The 15,650-nt window shown below is 37.3% G+C and overlaps 1 protein-coding gene across 1 annotated transcript; it reads left to right on the forward strand.

The window, feature by feature from the left end:
• Positions 1 to 598: 598 nt before the first annotated feature.
• On the forward strand, positions 599 to 4,774 carry LOC132803535 (receptor-like protein 9DC3). Its single transcript, XM_060816743.1, has 3 exons — positions 599 to 3,249; positions 3,947 to 4,167; positions 4,476 to 4,774. Exons 1-3 carry the CDS (start codon positions 599 to 601, stop codon positions 4,772 to 4,774), a joined length of 3,171 nt encoding a protein of 1,056 aa, XP_060672726.1.
• Positions 4,775 to 15,650: the final 10,876 nt, after the last annotated feature.

Consider the following 15,650-nt stretch of genomic DNA (forward strand, 5'->3'; position numbering starts at 1 on the left):
TCATTCTAAATTTGATTGATAAAGTTTTTAAGATGACTTCCAATGTTGTAATTGATCGATGAAAGAATGTGGCTTAATTTTGATTATTACAATATTTGGAAACAAGGATGATAAATGATTTTTTTTTTTCCTTAGAAATAAGTCCTATTAGCAAAAAAATTCTAGTTCAATTGGCCAACAACTTGTTAGTTCTGTTTTCATCTATTTCTACTAATCATTTGAAATCTGCTTACCAATTGTATGAATCTCGAAAAGAAAAACGCTCCTAAAATTTATAAAAAGAACAAAAGATCATTTATTAATGTCATGATTACATTTTTTAAGCATGAAGACTCTATTTCAGAATCTCCTAGATGAGTGCTTAACAGAATATGTTTCTCCATATATATATATTAACAGTATTTCATAGTCCAATATTAGATAATTATCTGCTAGCCTAAAACCGTATTTTGCTATCTTTATTTCTTATTTTTTACTTTTAATTTACGGATTGACCATCTTTCCAACTCCATTGTGTTCTATAAAACTAACATCCATTTCCCTCCACATCCCTCCAACAATATCAAACATTAATATCCTTAAAAAAAAAAAAAAAATCATGGACTTTCTACCACTGCTGCATCTTCTTCTCAGCATCACCACTTGCTTTGCTTCTTTTGGGCAGCCACTTTGCCATAATGATGACAGCGTTGCCTTGTTGGAGTTCAAGAACAGCTTTAATTTAGACAAGTTTGCTTCTACAAATCATTTCGCATATCCCAAAGTTTCATCCTGGAGAGTAGAAGAGAACAGAGATTGCTGCTCATGGGATGGTGTGGAGTGCAATACTGACACAGGTCGTGTCGTTGCTCTAGACCTTACCAGCAGTTTCCTTCACGGTTCTATTAACTCCACCAGCAGTCTTTTCAAGCTTTCTCAACTTCAAAGGCTTAACCTTGCTGATAATGATTTCAACTTCTCTCATATCCCTTTTAAAATGGGTCATCTTTCAAGGTTAACGAACCTCAACCTATCTCATTCATCTTTTTATGGCCAAGTTCCATTTGAGATCTCACGACTCTCTAATCTGTCTTTGCTCGACCTGTCGTCCAATGATTTGGAATTGAAGAGTCCAAATTTGAGTAGGTTGGTTAGAAAGTTAAGAAACCTGAAACAACTTCATCTTAATTACGTCGACATATCCTCCACAGTGCCGAGCTTTTTGTCAAATTTCTCGTCATTAACATCCTTACTTCTAGATGGGTGCAGCTTGCACAGTGAGTTCCCAAATGGAATTTTTCAAATTCCACACCTACAAGTCCTTGATTTGCAGAACAACCCTCACCTTATGGGTTATCTACCTGAGTTTCACTCTAACAGTTCTCTGGAGGTATTGCTACTTCACAACACAGGTTTTTCTGGAAAAATACCCTCTTCCATTGAAAACCTTCATTTCCTGCATCAGTTAGATTTCAGAGCGTGTAGGCTTTCAGGGTTGGTTCCGTCTTCGCTTGGTAAACTAACCAAGCTTACTTCTTTGGAACTTTCAGGAAATAATTTTGAGGGAAATCAATTCCCTTCTTTTCTTCAAAACCTCACCCAGCTCACCAAGTTATGGCTAAAAGAATGTCAGTTAATTGGTGAAATTCCAGCTTGGCTTGGAAACCTAACCCAATTAACAGATGTTGGACTTCATGTAAATAATATGCATGGTCACATCCCATCATCGCTTGGTAAACTAACCAGGCTTACCAATTTGAACCTTGTAGAAAACAATTTTGAGGGTCAAATCCCTTCTTTTCTTCAAAACCTCACCCAACTCACTGTGTTATGGCTTGGTGACAATCAATTCAACGGTGAAATTCCATCTTGGTTTGAAACTTTTACCCATTTAACTCAGTTAAATCTTGGAATGAATAAGTTCCATGGTCTTATCCCATCTTCCCTTGGTAGACTAACTAGCCTCATTGAGTTGGACCTTCAACAAAACAAGTTTGTGGGTCAAATCCCTTCCTTTCTTCGGAACCTCACAAACCTTATATACCTTTCTCTTCAAGACAATGAATTGAGCGGCTCACTGTACTTTGACATGTTTTGTGGCTTGAAAAATCCGAGTTCCCTTAAATTGCTTGATTTTTCTAATAACCATTTGACTGGCATGCTTCCACAATGTTTTGAAAATCTCAACAATAGTCCTTTGATGTTCTTGAAGATGAGTAACAACCGTTTTCATGGTAACATTCCCCAAATATGTGCACATGGAAGTAATTTGAGAATGATTGATCTAAGCCACAATCAGTTCCAAGGACCTTTACCGCACATGTTGGCCAATTGTCTGATGCTTGAAGTTCTCAATCTCGGGAATAATCGATTCGATGATGTTTTCCCTTCATGGTTAGGCACTCTTCCAAACTTAAGGCTACTTATACTGCGATCCAACAACCTTCATGGAGTGATAAGGAAGCATAGCAATTATGGGTTTTCTAGTCTGCATGTTTTTGATCTCTCCAATAATAGTTTAACAGGTAAATTGCCATCTGAATTCTTCAAAAATTTGAAGGCCATGAGATTTAGAGATGCTGCCAATTCATCGTATCTTGTGGCAAACTTGGATTATTTTTCGGAGGCTATTTCATGGAACGGGGACATTGCTTTCTCAATAACTATAACAAACAAAGGCAGGGTAATGCAGTATGAAAAGATTCAAGAAATTTTTGCTGTCATTGACCTTTCAAGTAACAGATTTGAAGGATCAATTCCAGAGAGTTTGGGGATCTTACAAGGGCTTCATGTGCTTAACCTTTCAAACAACATTCTCACTGGTAAAATCCCGTCATCCTTGGGAAACATAACGGAGCTTGAATCACTTGATCTCTCCAACAACAAGCTCTCAGGACAGATCCCTCTGCAACTTGGACAATTGACATTTCTTGGTGAGTTTAAGGTCGCTCATAACCATCTCACTGGCCCTATACCCCAGCTGAACCAGCTTAACACATTCGATGTAAGTTCGTATGAGGGGAACATTGGACTATGCGGAATTCCATTGCCAAAAAAGTGTGGAAGTTCAATACCACCTTCTCGTTTTGAAGATGAACAAGATTCAGGGTCCGCATTGGTGTTTGATTGGATCACAATCCTACCAGGATATGTTAGTGGACTAGTAATTGGAGTGGTTATTGGGCAGATATATGCAACCAAGAAGCATGACTGGTTTGTTAAGACTTTTGGCCAGTGGAAACAAAAACGCAAGAGGAGGAAGATGCAGAGGTTTCCATGGAGATATTGAAGCTCAGGCAATATGTCATAAAAATTTAAAGTTTTCCGTAACTTGTATTCTCTTTTATTATTATTATTATTATTATTTAGCTAGAGTTGCTTAAAGTTATATTCTGGTTTTGTTTAGGCTATATCTCATAATGTTATATATAAACCAGTTGGCTCCACAGAAGTTTCCCTTTTTTTTTTTTTTTTTTTTTTTTCTTTTTGATTTTTTTAATGGTAGTAAATTACACGGTGAAATTCTAAATAGAAGTCTAAGATGACAATTCTCGATTTATTTTCTTTTTTTGGGGGAGGGGGTAAAAAAAGAAAAGACATTTTTCTTTCAATCGCTTATTTGATTTTTTTGCTTCTATTTTTTTTTTTTTTAATTGCATATTGCCTCTATCAAAGCAAAAATACGTAAATACCAATATGAGATATTTCCAGTGCAATTCCATCCATATCCAAGAAGAGATATTCACAACACAATCAGTGGGTATGAGATCCATTATATATAGAAAAATGGTGGATTGAAAAACAAACTCTCTTTCTCTCTGTTTGCAATCAATCAGATCCATATCTTTCTACTACTGTGAACTAGGAAGACCTACCACATACACAAAGCATGGCTTCGGAAGTGGTTGGTGGAGCTTTCCTATCTGATTCCCGTCAGCTGCTGTTTGATAGGATGGCTTCAAAGCAGGTGGTTGACTTCATTCGTGAAAAAGAATGTGGATTATGATCTGCTGAACAAGTTGAAGTTCAAGTTATCGTCCCTTGATAAAGTGTTGGATGATGCTGAGAAGAAGCAACTCTCTGACCCAGCTGTGAGGAAATGGCTGAATGAGCTCAAATACACATACTACAATACAGAGGACTTGGTGTATGAGATCAACACCGAAGCTTTACGATGCGAGATCGATGGTAAACATCCTCATCTATTCAGCTTCTTATCTACTAGATCTTATGCTAAATCTAATGCTAAGCAAATAAACCAAAGGATAGCCAAGATCCTTGGCACACTTGAATCTATTGTGCAAGAAAAGGATCAAATTGGTTTGAACGCAGTGTTGAAAATAAATCTTCACCTAGACCAATAATAGCACCATCTTTGGAAGATGAATCTGATATTTATGGTAGGGATGCTGATAAAGAGGCCATTTTTAAGTTGCTGCTATCGAATAATAAAGATGCAGATACTCGTAATAAAATATCTGTAATTCCTATTGTAGGCATGGGTGGGTTGGGCAAGACCACCCTTGCTAGGCTCGCTTACAATGATGTCCAAGTAAACAACTTATTTGACATCAAAGTGTGGATTATAGTATCTGATGAGTTTGATGTTCTTGACTTAACAAAAAGAATTCTCAAAGAGATCAATCCGCCAACGTCCTCTATCGATATCGAGGAGCTATACAGCTTTCAGCTCGAACTGAAAAAGGTTTTGAAAGACAAAAAGTTTCTCTTGGTCCTTGATGATGTTTGGAACAGGAATTATGACCGCTGGAATGCATTGAGGACTTCACTTTAATTTGCAGCATGCGGAAGTAAGATTATCGTGACAACACGTAGTCAAGATAGTGGATTGAAGATGGGCAGCGTTCCAAATTATTGTCTTCAAATAATATCAGATGAAGATGGCTGGAAATTATTTAAAAAACACGTATTCAGTAATAATAATAATGCAGAGCCAAGTGGATATCCAGATATAGAAGTAATTGGTAAAGAAATTGTTGAAAAATGTAAATGTCTCCCTTTAGCAATAATTTCTCTTGGTGGTCTTTTGCGCTCCAAACTTAATCCCAAAGAGTGGGAAAAAATACTAGAGAATGACATATGGGGTTTGATTGGTGAAAAGGAGTGTGATATTCTTCCAACTCTATGGTTGAGCTATTATTATTTGCCAGTGCATCTAAAACGTTGCTTTGCTTACTGCTCCATTTTTCCTAAAGATTATACGTTTGAAGAAGAAAGATTAATTTTATTGTGGATGGCAGAGGATCTTCTGCAACCACGACAAAATATGAATTTAGAAGAAGTTGGAGATGAGTACTTTAGTGATCTAGTGTTAAGGTCATTCTTTCAAGGCAAGACGACTTTATTTTCTATGCATGATCTTATGAATGATTTGGCTAGTTATGTTTCAGGTGAATTCTGTTTGAGATTAGATGACAATCATTCAAAAATTCTTTCAAGAAATGCTTGCCATTCATCACATATGAATTTTGACAAAAGATTCAAGAATTTAGAGGCTTTTTTGGAAAATAAGTTTTTCCCTACAAATTTTTTATATTGATAAATGAAACAGTACCTTCCTCTGTTTCATTTTTATTTATTTTTTGTTAGTGTTTAACAGTCCAACATTATCTGCTAGTCCAAAACCGTGTTTTTATTTTTTCACGGCTTGGCCATCTGTCCCAACTCCATTGTTGCCTATAAAACTGATCTCCATTTCCCTCCCTAGTCCCACCATCAACATAAAACACTAATTTCCTCAAAAAAACAAAACATGGTATTTCTATCGCTGCTTCATCTGCTTCTTATAGTCATCACTTGCTTCGCTTATTTTGTGCAGCCACTTTGCCATAATGATGACAGCGTAGCCTTGTTGGAGTTCAACAGCAGCTTTATTATAGGCTAGTTTGCTTCTACAGATCCTTTTGCATATCCCAAAGTGTCATCCTGGAGACTAGAAGGTAATAGAGATTGTTGCTCATGGGATGGCATAGAGTGCGATGCTGACACCGGTTGTGTCGTTGCTCTAGACCTTAGCAGCAGTTTCCTTCATGGTTCAATAAACTCCACCAGCACCAACCCTCTTAAACCTTACTCAACTTCAAAGCCTTAACCGTGCTGATAATGATTTTAACTTCTCTCATATCCCTTCTGCAATGGGTCATCTTTCAAGGTTAACATATCTCAACCTTTCTCATTCATCTTTTTATGGTCAAGTACCATTTGAGATCTGAGGACTCTCAAATCTATCTTTCCTTGATCTGTCTTACAATGATTTGGAATTCAAGAGTCCAAATTTGAGTAGGTTGGTTAGAAATTTAATAAACTTGAAACAACTTCATCTTACTTATGTTGACATATCCTCCACAGTGCCTAGCTTTTTCGCAAATTTCTCTTCATTAACGTCCTTACTTCCAAGTGATTGCGGATTGCAAGGTGAGTTCCCAATTGAAAATTTTCAACTTCCAAACCTTCAAGTTCTTAATTTGAGGAACAACCCTGGTCTTACTGGAAATCTACCTGAATTTCACTCTAATAGTTCTTTTCAGGCATTGCTACTTTACAACATAAGTTTTTCTGTAAAAATCCCCCTTTCGTTTGAAAACCTTTATTTCATGCTTCAGTTAGATTTTGGAGCTTGTAGGCTTTCAGGTTGGTTCCATCTTCACTTGGTAAACTAACCAGGCTTACTTTTTTGGACCTTTCAAAAATAATTTTGAGGGAAATCAATTCCTTTCTTTTCTTCAAAACCTCACCCAGCTCACCACCTTGTAGCTAACAAAATGTCAGTTAACTAGTGAAATTCCAGGTTGGCTTGGAAAACTTACCCAATTAACTAATCTTGGACTTTATACGAATAATTTGCATGGTCATATCCCATCATCGCTTGGTAAACTAACAAGCCTCACCTATTTGGACCTTGCAGCAAATAATTCTGAGGGGCAAATCCCTTTTTTTCGGGGAAACCTCACCCAACTCGCTATGTTATTGCTTGATGGTATTCAATTCACAGGTGAAATTCCATTTTGGTTTGAAACTTTTACCCTTTTAAATCATCTAAATCTTGGACAGTATAAATTGCATGGTCTTATCCCATCTTCCCTTGGTAGACTAACTAGCCTCAATTATTTGGACCTTTCAACTAACAGTTTCAAGGGCCGCATCCCCTGTTTTCTTCAAAACCTCACAAACCTTCAATACCTTTCTCTTCATGACAATAAATTGAGTGGCACACTGAACTTTGACATGTTTCTTGGCATGAAAAATCCAAACACACTTTTATTAGGGCATAACAAGTTGTCTAAATTTGTCCAAACTAGCAAAATGAAGGCGACTGTTCCAAGGTTCCAAAGTTTAGACTTGAGTTCAAGCAATTTAACCAAATTCCCTGATTTTTTAAGGTATCAAGATAGATTAGAGTGGTTGGCTTATATGGAAACAAGATACACGGTCAAGTACCCAAATGGATATGGAACATGAGCACAGAGATGATGGCCAATGTGGACATTTCTGACAACTCCTTGACAGGCTTTGAACAAACTCCAGTTTTCATTGCTTGGGTTCACTTAATCAGCTTAGATCTCTCATTCAACAAACTAAAAGGCCTGTTACCAATTCCTCCACCGTCCATCATGGACTACCATGTCTCAAACAACAAACTGACTGGAAAAATTTCACCTTTTGACAGGACTCACCCCGGGAACCCTCCCAGGATCTCCTGGGTGGTCCTACCTAGTGAAGTTCCATCGGATAGTACCTAGAGAATATCCAATGAAGTTCCACCGGACAGTACCTAGAGAATATTCAATGGAACCTCACTTAAAATGTGGACAATCGATCACAAGCATTATCAATAATACCTCAATATATATAAATATAAAAATAAATCCACAACGTCATAAGGTCCACAACCGGCTTACTATACTATAGGCCATAACTACCCATATAAGTATCATGGTCTCTATTGAGTCCCATATTTAAAATCAGAACATTCTAAAAGTGCCAACGAAGTTTAGGAGTACACACAAGTAATAAATAACTCTAGAAGATAATGATAAATAAAGAAAGGATAAGTACGACTGCTGTTGTGGAAGGAACAAAGTAATAAGTTGTGTATGAGGTAGACTGCTACTAGCTACCTGGGCCTAGGGAAATGAATTTTAAAACAAATAAAATGTGAGATAAGGGAATCTTAGTGAGTGGCAAAGTATAATATAAAAATAATAATTTATTTTCGTAAAAATCTTTCTCTCAAGACTTCTCGTGCCACTCGTTTGAAGTGTTCCCCATTTAAAAATCATTTTAAAAAACCCAAACTTGTATCCTAATGTAATATCATAAAAACCGATGCTCAAAAGTATAAACGAACGATCATTATAATATTATAAAATATCTCAAATCAAGATATAAATATTTGAGCATAAAATATAATAAACACAGTTCTACCAAATATTTATGAAAATGCAGTAATGATCATAATATTTGAAAATCAATAATGTACTCAAACCATATAGAATGTACCAATCGATGCACCAACTGTAAACTGTGGGATATACTCACCTCACGAGCCTCAATATAGGAAAAGCATTGTGGAAATAATAAACTATAAGCATGTACCCAACCTCACGGTCCGTGGCAATAAATATCCTATGGGCTGAACCCAACCTCACGGTACCGTGACAATAATAACCTGTGGGATAAATCCAACCTCACGGTCCGTGGCAATAATATCCTGTGGGCTGAACCCAACTTCACGGTACCATGACAATAATAATCTGTGGGATAAACCCAACCTCAGAGTCCGTGGCAATAATATCCTATGGGTTGAACCCAACCTCACGATACCGTGGCAAAAATCAGAGCGCTGTAATATAATATAATATAATAATGATCTAAGGTATTGGCACTACATGGTACATCAATTTAAAAATAACCAATATAGTATTCTTAAAACAATCTTGTAAGGTCATATATACTTTTCCCAAACGATACTATATCATAAAACATAATTTAATATTTAAATTTCACCGCTTATTTAAATATTTCAAAATTTTTAAATCATCATTTTATGCGAAACCAGAAATATCACAGTGAAATATATTCATCAATAAACCAATTTTAAGTATTTAAAAATTATAAAATATTTAAACATGCTTAAAATTATATAAATTTTCAATCTGCTCCTCAGATAAAATATTTTCCAAAATGATCTAAATTCTCAATTCAAATATAAGAATATTTAATTAACATAATTCACAAGTTCACTATGAACTTATTAAAATTTGAAATCATTAAAAATATTATTAAAATCTACATTAAATGATGACTTATATAAGTGAAAGCAGATATTTTATATGCATAAAGTAAACATTTCAATCAATTTATATATACATAAAATATCCAACCATGCATATATATTATTCTATAGCCCCAAAACATTTTAAAAATAATAACCACTCACAGTACTGTAGATGCTCACTTTTGCTCCTCTACAGGATCGCCTCCAGGCTCAACTAGAGTACCTATAATATAATAAAATATTCCTCAGGCTCTAAATAATTAAACCAAAGACACTTGTATGATCCAAATGTTATAAATTAATTTTTAGTACTATAAAATTACATAAATTGGATACCGGACAGTCCAATTATACAGCGTGTTCTTAGGATCCGGTACCCATAATTGGGGATTTTCACCTGAAGACTAATCTTTCAAAATTAAACCTTCTAATGGATCCTAATAATATCCAATTTTATTAATACAACTCTAATTTTAGCCAATTTGATAAATATTATCCAAACACAATCCCAATTTATCCGATAATTAATTAAATGACCCAAAATGGAAAAATTATCAAACGACCTCCAAAATTCATAAAATTTATATCCGCAGAAAGCCCAAGAACAAGAAACTCACCAGTATGCTTACCTCGCTCCAAAAGTTCCTCCGGTGGTCGGAAAACTTGGGTGAAGCTTCGGTCGAAGTCCAACTTGATGTATCTCTTATACGATGAGGAATATTGAAAAATGGACCATGGAAATGAGTTCAGAGAATCCAAAAATGATAGAAAAGGTCCATGGGTTGGCCTGAAACGGCCAAAAAAATGAAAATCCACCGACCCACCTCGTTGGCTGCCACCACCTTCTCCGGCTAGATCCAACTCGTCCCTCTGCCATTCGCCATGAAATTTCACAGCCAAGCTCAACTCAACATGGTCTTCCTCCCTAGATGGCGCATGTAATAGTTTGGAAACTAGAATGGGCAAAAACAACAATGATCCGGTTCGACGATAAATGGGTCGAAACGCAATTAAAACCCACTGGTCTGGGGGGAGAATTTCTCAGGTTTCGGGGATGAAATGGATATTTTGGAACTTGTTTCCTACTGGGCATGGTTTTCCATATTTTTATAAAGCCTTGGATCACTAACAGCGAAAACTGGGGACTGTTTTGGACACTGATATAAAATTTATGCTTAAAATTTCTCATGCAATATTGGCACCTCATCCAAGCTCACTATATGATTCATAAAGAGTTCCGCTAACTTCTGATGAGAAAACATCTCACGAATAGGTAGGAAATGTGCAAATTTGATGAGTTGATCAATTATCACCAAATACCATCCTGTGTTTGAATATAAAATCTATTGTATTGCACTCCTATTTTCATTCTGGAATAGGTAAAGGCTATAGAAGTCCAGAAGGCTTTTGTCTTTCTACCTTCAATTGCTGGCAAATGAAACACTTGGATACATATTTAGCAACTTCTCTCTTTATTCCTGCCCACCAATAATACTCTTTCAGGGTACGGTACATCTTAGTACTACCAGGGTGCATGGCATAAGCAGAACTATGTGCTTCCTACAAAATTTTCCTTTTCAACTCTTCATTATCTGGAATACAAAGCCTAGAACCAATCACAAAGGCTCAATTGCCTCTATTAGTGAAATTTGACTTTCTCCTTTATTTAACTTTTCTTCTCATGCTTATCAAGTAAGGGTTTTCAAATTGGGCTTCAAGAACATGATCCATAAGTATAGGTCATAGTTAAAAGCTAGCAAAAAGTGCTCCTGAAGTATGCATCCACAAATTAACATCTAACTCTTATAACTCAACCATCGAAGGAATAATGCAATCTTATCCATCTCCTTTGCCTTAAGTTCAACTCCTTCTGAGTGAACAAATACTTAATGTAACACTCCGTCCCAAATCAGACCGGAATCCGTGCACGTTGACCGAGGTTGACTGTTGACCGAGGGGGTCAAAAGTTGACTTTTTGTCCCAGTTGGAATTTCTAGTTGACCAGGGTATCGTGGCGAAGTGCATGATGCCCCGAGTTTGTCGACTAGTAGCACGTCGAAAACGGAGCTACGGTTTGAAAGTTATGGGCAAAACAAGTCGAGGTGCAAAGAGTCCAAAAGGTGCTGGGAGTTGACTTTTCTTGTTATGTAATTTTGTTTTGACTCTTGTATGGTTGTAAAGTACTCGTCGATACGAGTTCATAGATTAGCGGCACGTTTAAATTGGACATTTGGTTAAAAAGTTATGGATGTTTGAAATTCGCCGGATATCGTAATATTTTATTATATCTGGCTTAAGTGCATAGTAACGCCACGTGTCATCACCTGATTGGTCCATGTGGATGAACAGTGTCACCACGATGGCTTTTATTTGGCAAAAACACCGGGGAAGAGAGAGAAAGAGAGAGAGGAGAGAGAGAAACCGATCGGCCGCGAAAATCGTCCAATTTTTCGGCCAATTTTTGCTACACGCACCAGCCAAACGGGAGCGGCTTCCCATTTCCAGCCAAACCCCAAAATCTTACGGCTGTTGGTCGCCGGACGCGCCCGAATCGAGGTGGCGAAGCTCGGCGGCGAAGCTCGGCGGCGATTTTTCCCTCCACCGCCGGCCACCGCCGTTTGCCCTGTTTCTGGCCATTTTCAGGCTAGACGCGCTAGCCACCCCTCACCACCTCCTCAAGTCCGGCCTACCCACCAAATTTCACGGCCACCGGACCTCCGACGCGTTGGGATCGGAGTGTTTTCTGACGAGGGGCCGAAAATCTTCAAACCCCGATTTCTCCACCGTCCGGCCTCTGTTTGCCTCACCGCCGGTCCCGTTGGAATCCTCTCCCCTCGATCTACAAAACCGCCAAAAATCTCAGCCAACGGCCACCGTACGGGCCGCTGCCAGCGACGGTTGCCGATGACCGCGGCGGCTCGCCGGAAGTTACTGTTCCAGCGAGTACCCAGTTGCACCGCTGGTCCCTGTCCATTGATTCCGACCTCTTGAATCCAAATCCGGCATCCTTTTCTGCCAATTCGCGATGGTTTAGGAGAATTGAGGAGTCGAATCCCGAAAGCTTTCCGGCGAGATTCCGGCCACCTCGGGTTCGATCACCGGAAAGTAAGACCGAATCCGTGATCCTCATCACTCAAGCTTCGATTCGGTATATAACTCGTAACTTTTAGTTGTCGTTTGTGTTCGCTCCCCGGGTACCCATTTGGGAGTTACCCGATTAAAATATTAATATTTGGTTGGTATACGCGCTTAAGGTGAGTGACCCACCTTTAAAAATATTTTGGGCAATTAATTATGTTTAATTGGTGTTTAATTAGTATTTAAATTATGCTCATGTGGTACAATTTAATTATGATTTTATTGTGATTTAATTTATTTATTATGCATGAGCAAAGTATATTTCGGTAATAATCGTATGTGGTTTTAAAAATTAACTTAGGCATAATTGGTTTAAATATTTTATGAAAATATTTGTTAAATTGGTGGTTTAATTCTATAATTATGCCCACGGTATTTTATTTGTTGAACCTCGTATTACGAGAAAAATTATGGTTTTATTGGTTATCGATGTTTTCGTACCGGTTTGTTAAATAAAAATATGTGGGATGGTAAGTGTGAAGTTTTGGTATATTTCCCACGGTAATTTTGGAAAGAACGGTACGGTTGATTAAATAATTATTTTAGATGCATTCATACAGTATTGGTGTTTTGGTATATGTATATGTGGTTTAGCGCACAAGTATTATGTCTCCCGTGAGTTGCCATTTGGACCGTGGGCAGGCAAGTTGTTATTGGCCACAGCCGCCCCCCTCCTTGGCCGGGATGACGGTTTCAGCAGCGGTACTGTCGGGATGCCGAAGTGCCGTTTGCAAGTTTCTCTCTTTAATCTCCCCGCCATTCGGTGCTCAGGACGCTGGGTATTAGAGGGCATCACCGGTATATGGTGTGGTGCGTCAACTATAAATTTTCAGATAAAGTTCCAACCCCCAAAAAGTGTTCAAAGTTATTTATTATGATTTACTACATTTTAATTATATATTGGGGTATTTATTTATTTATTGTTTATCAAGTGGTTTGATCCCTTGGTTTTCGGGAAGTACGAATATCGGGTTTTGTGAAATTGTTTTAAAAAGGGAACATTTCCAACGGAGTGATTAGTGAGAGATTTGAGGGAAAATTATTATTTCCAACTGTCATTATTATTTATTTATTAATTGTTGATATTAATTCAATTTCCTTATTTGTTATATTATTATTATTATCATTATTAAAAGTGTTCAGTAGCTAGGGTCACTCATTGAGATGATTAGCATCTCACGTTTTTAAGTTCCGTTCCCTTAGGTGTAAGGGGTGGTAGACGTTCTTCCGGGGCGAACCAGTTCTCCGCCGCTATTGTGTTTCGAGAAGTACTTTTGTACTCATTCCTTTCAGTTGTATTATTTCTTTCATCTTGTTGTATTTTCTGTTGATTCGCACTTCATGAAGCTCTGTATACTATTTGGGCACTTATGTTTTATTTATGCACTGGTTTACCGTTATTGTTGTGAAGTGCTGTAAATTTGTGGAATCAATTTGTAGTTTTGCGGGAGGAATAAGGGGATGAGTATAGAAGTGTGTTTTCAGTGCAGGTAATTTTTGGTAAGTCCTACCCTTAGGGGAGGTGCTGCAGGATTTTCCGTTGGAAGGTTCGGTGGTATTTCCCTGGGATCAGGGCTTGTCTAGGGTTTCGGGGAAGGAATTCTGGGCGGGTCCTGACACTTAAAGCTCTTATGGTCGGTAAAGATTTAACAAGTAGCTCCATATAAGTAGTACCTCCAAGTCTTCAAGATGAAAATCACCGCAGCAAGCTCTAAGTCATGAGTAGGATAACTCAGCTCGTGCTTCTTCAACTATCTAGAAGCATAAGTAACAACTCATAACTTTCTAAAAGAACATCCATCCATCAATTCAAAAAGAAGGCTTAGAATTTAAATCTAATTTCTTCAAACCAAATACCAGTGTCACAAAGTTAAAATTTAGATTATTCTTTTTGCCTCCGATTACACTCCTAGAACTTGCAATTATAAGATCCATATTGCTTATTGATTATCCAATTTTCTTAACCTCGACAAATATCTTTCTTTTAACCAAATTCATCAAAGTCATAAAATAAAATTCCTCATACTTGTGCTAATGGAGGGCTTTAGATTGCTTAGAAAGTCTAATATAATCCTCAAGATTATTAACACCAAGAACTATCAAACTAAAAGATCAAGTCCGAGTCCTCTCGTCAACTTAAATATCATTCTTGAGGAAACCTCAAGTTCTTCTGATTCCAAAAAAACTCCAAGAATTTATAGCTCAAGCAATAAAGAAATCTAAATCTTGATTCTAATATCACAACCACATACTATTAATTAATTACCAGATCCTTAAACCATAGAAAACATTCATCACTTTCTTATATTCTAGCTACGCCCTAAAAATCATATTCCTTAGGAGATTAAGTTATCATCAAAAATATCAACCACCTCAACTCCATAAAATATCTTGGCATAAAATTCTCAATCTCCAAGAAAATAAAATATCAAAACAAAGATCTAAAATCATCACCCAAAAGCAGATGCCACAAAACTAATTTATGAAATTTACAGCTTAGTTCTCAACAAGTTGTCCCATACCAGATCACCAAAATACATCAACTAAACTTGGTCTGTACCAGATTCTAATATTAAGATCTTAATTTCCATGCAATAAAGATAACTACTCTTAAACATCTGGTAAGGTCAAAACAATCATCCTATGGATGTGGAACTTTTCAGGTAACACCTGAAAGGAACTGCAGTCATCCTGAATTGTGCAACATATTCACGTAAAACAAAAAGGCCTGTGGTCCTTGAGCCAATAAAATATGTCCGTCACTACCAAGCATAGATAATGTGTCTGTCACAACATCGGGGTGATTTCTGCCTCTTAACTGATCATAGCATATACCTTGCCTCTAGTAAGTAGTAGTCCTCTCTAACCTCCGCCTTTAGCTATGGATGACGACCGTTGTCCAGTGTTGGTAAAACCACACGAAGTCTAGCCTGCTTATCTATCATGTACTTGGTACCCATCAACCCGTTGAAATTGTGTGCCCAACCTTAAACCTCTAGCATGACCATGTTCTCAACAGGGTCAATCTTTTTTAAAGTGTTCTGACTGCCTATAATGAAAGCATGATCCATCCCACTATCACTGCCCATCATGAAATAATCGATAACTTTTAAAGTGAACCGTAGATCTCTGTTAGATATAATCCATCCCACTATCACTGCCCATCCCTTCTGTAGTTCTGATAATGATTTTAACTTCTCTCATATCCCTTCTGCAATGGGTCATCTTTCAAGGT

The sequence above is a fragment of the Ziziphus jujuba genome, chromosome 4 (assembly GCF_031755915.1).
Source record: "Ziziphus jujuba cultivar Dongzao chromosome 4, ASM3175591v1".
Lineage (NCBI taxonomy): Eukaryota > Viridiplantae > Streptophyta > Magnoliopsida > Rosales > Rhamnaceae > Ziziphus > Ziziphus jujuba.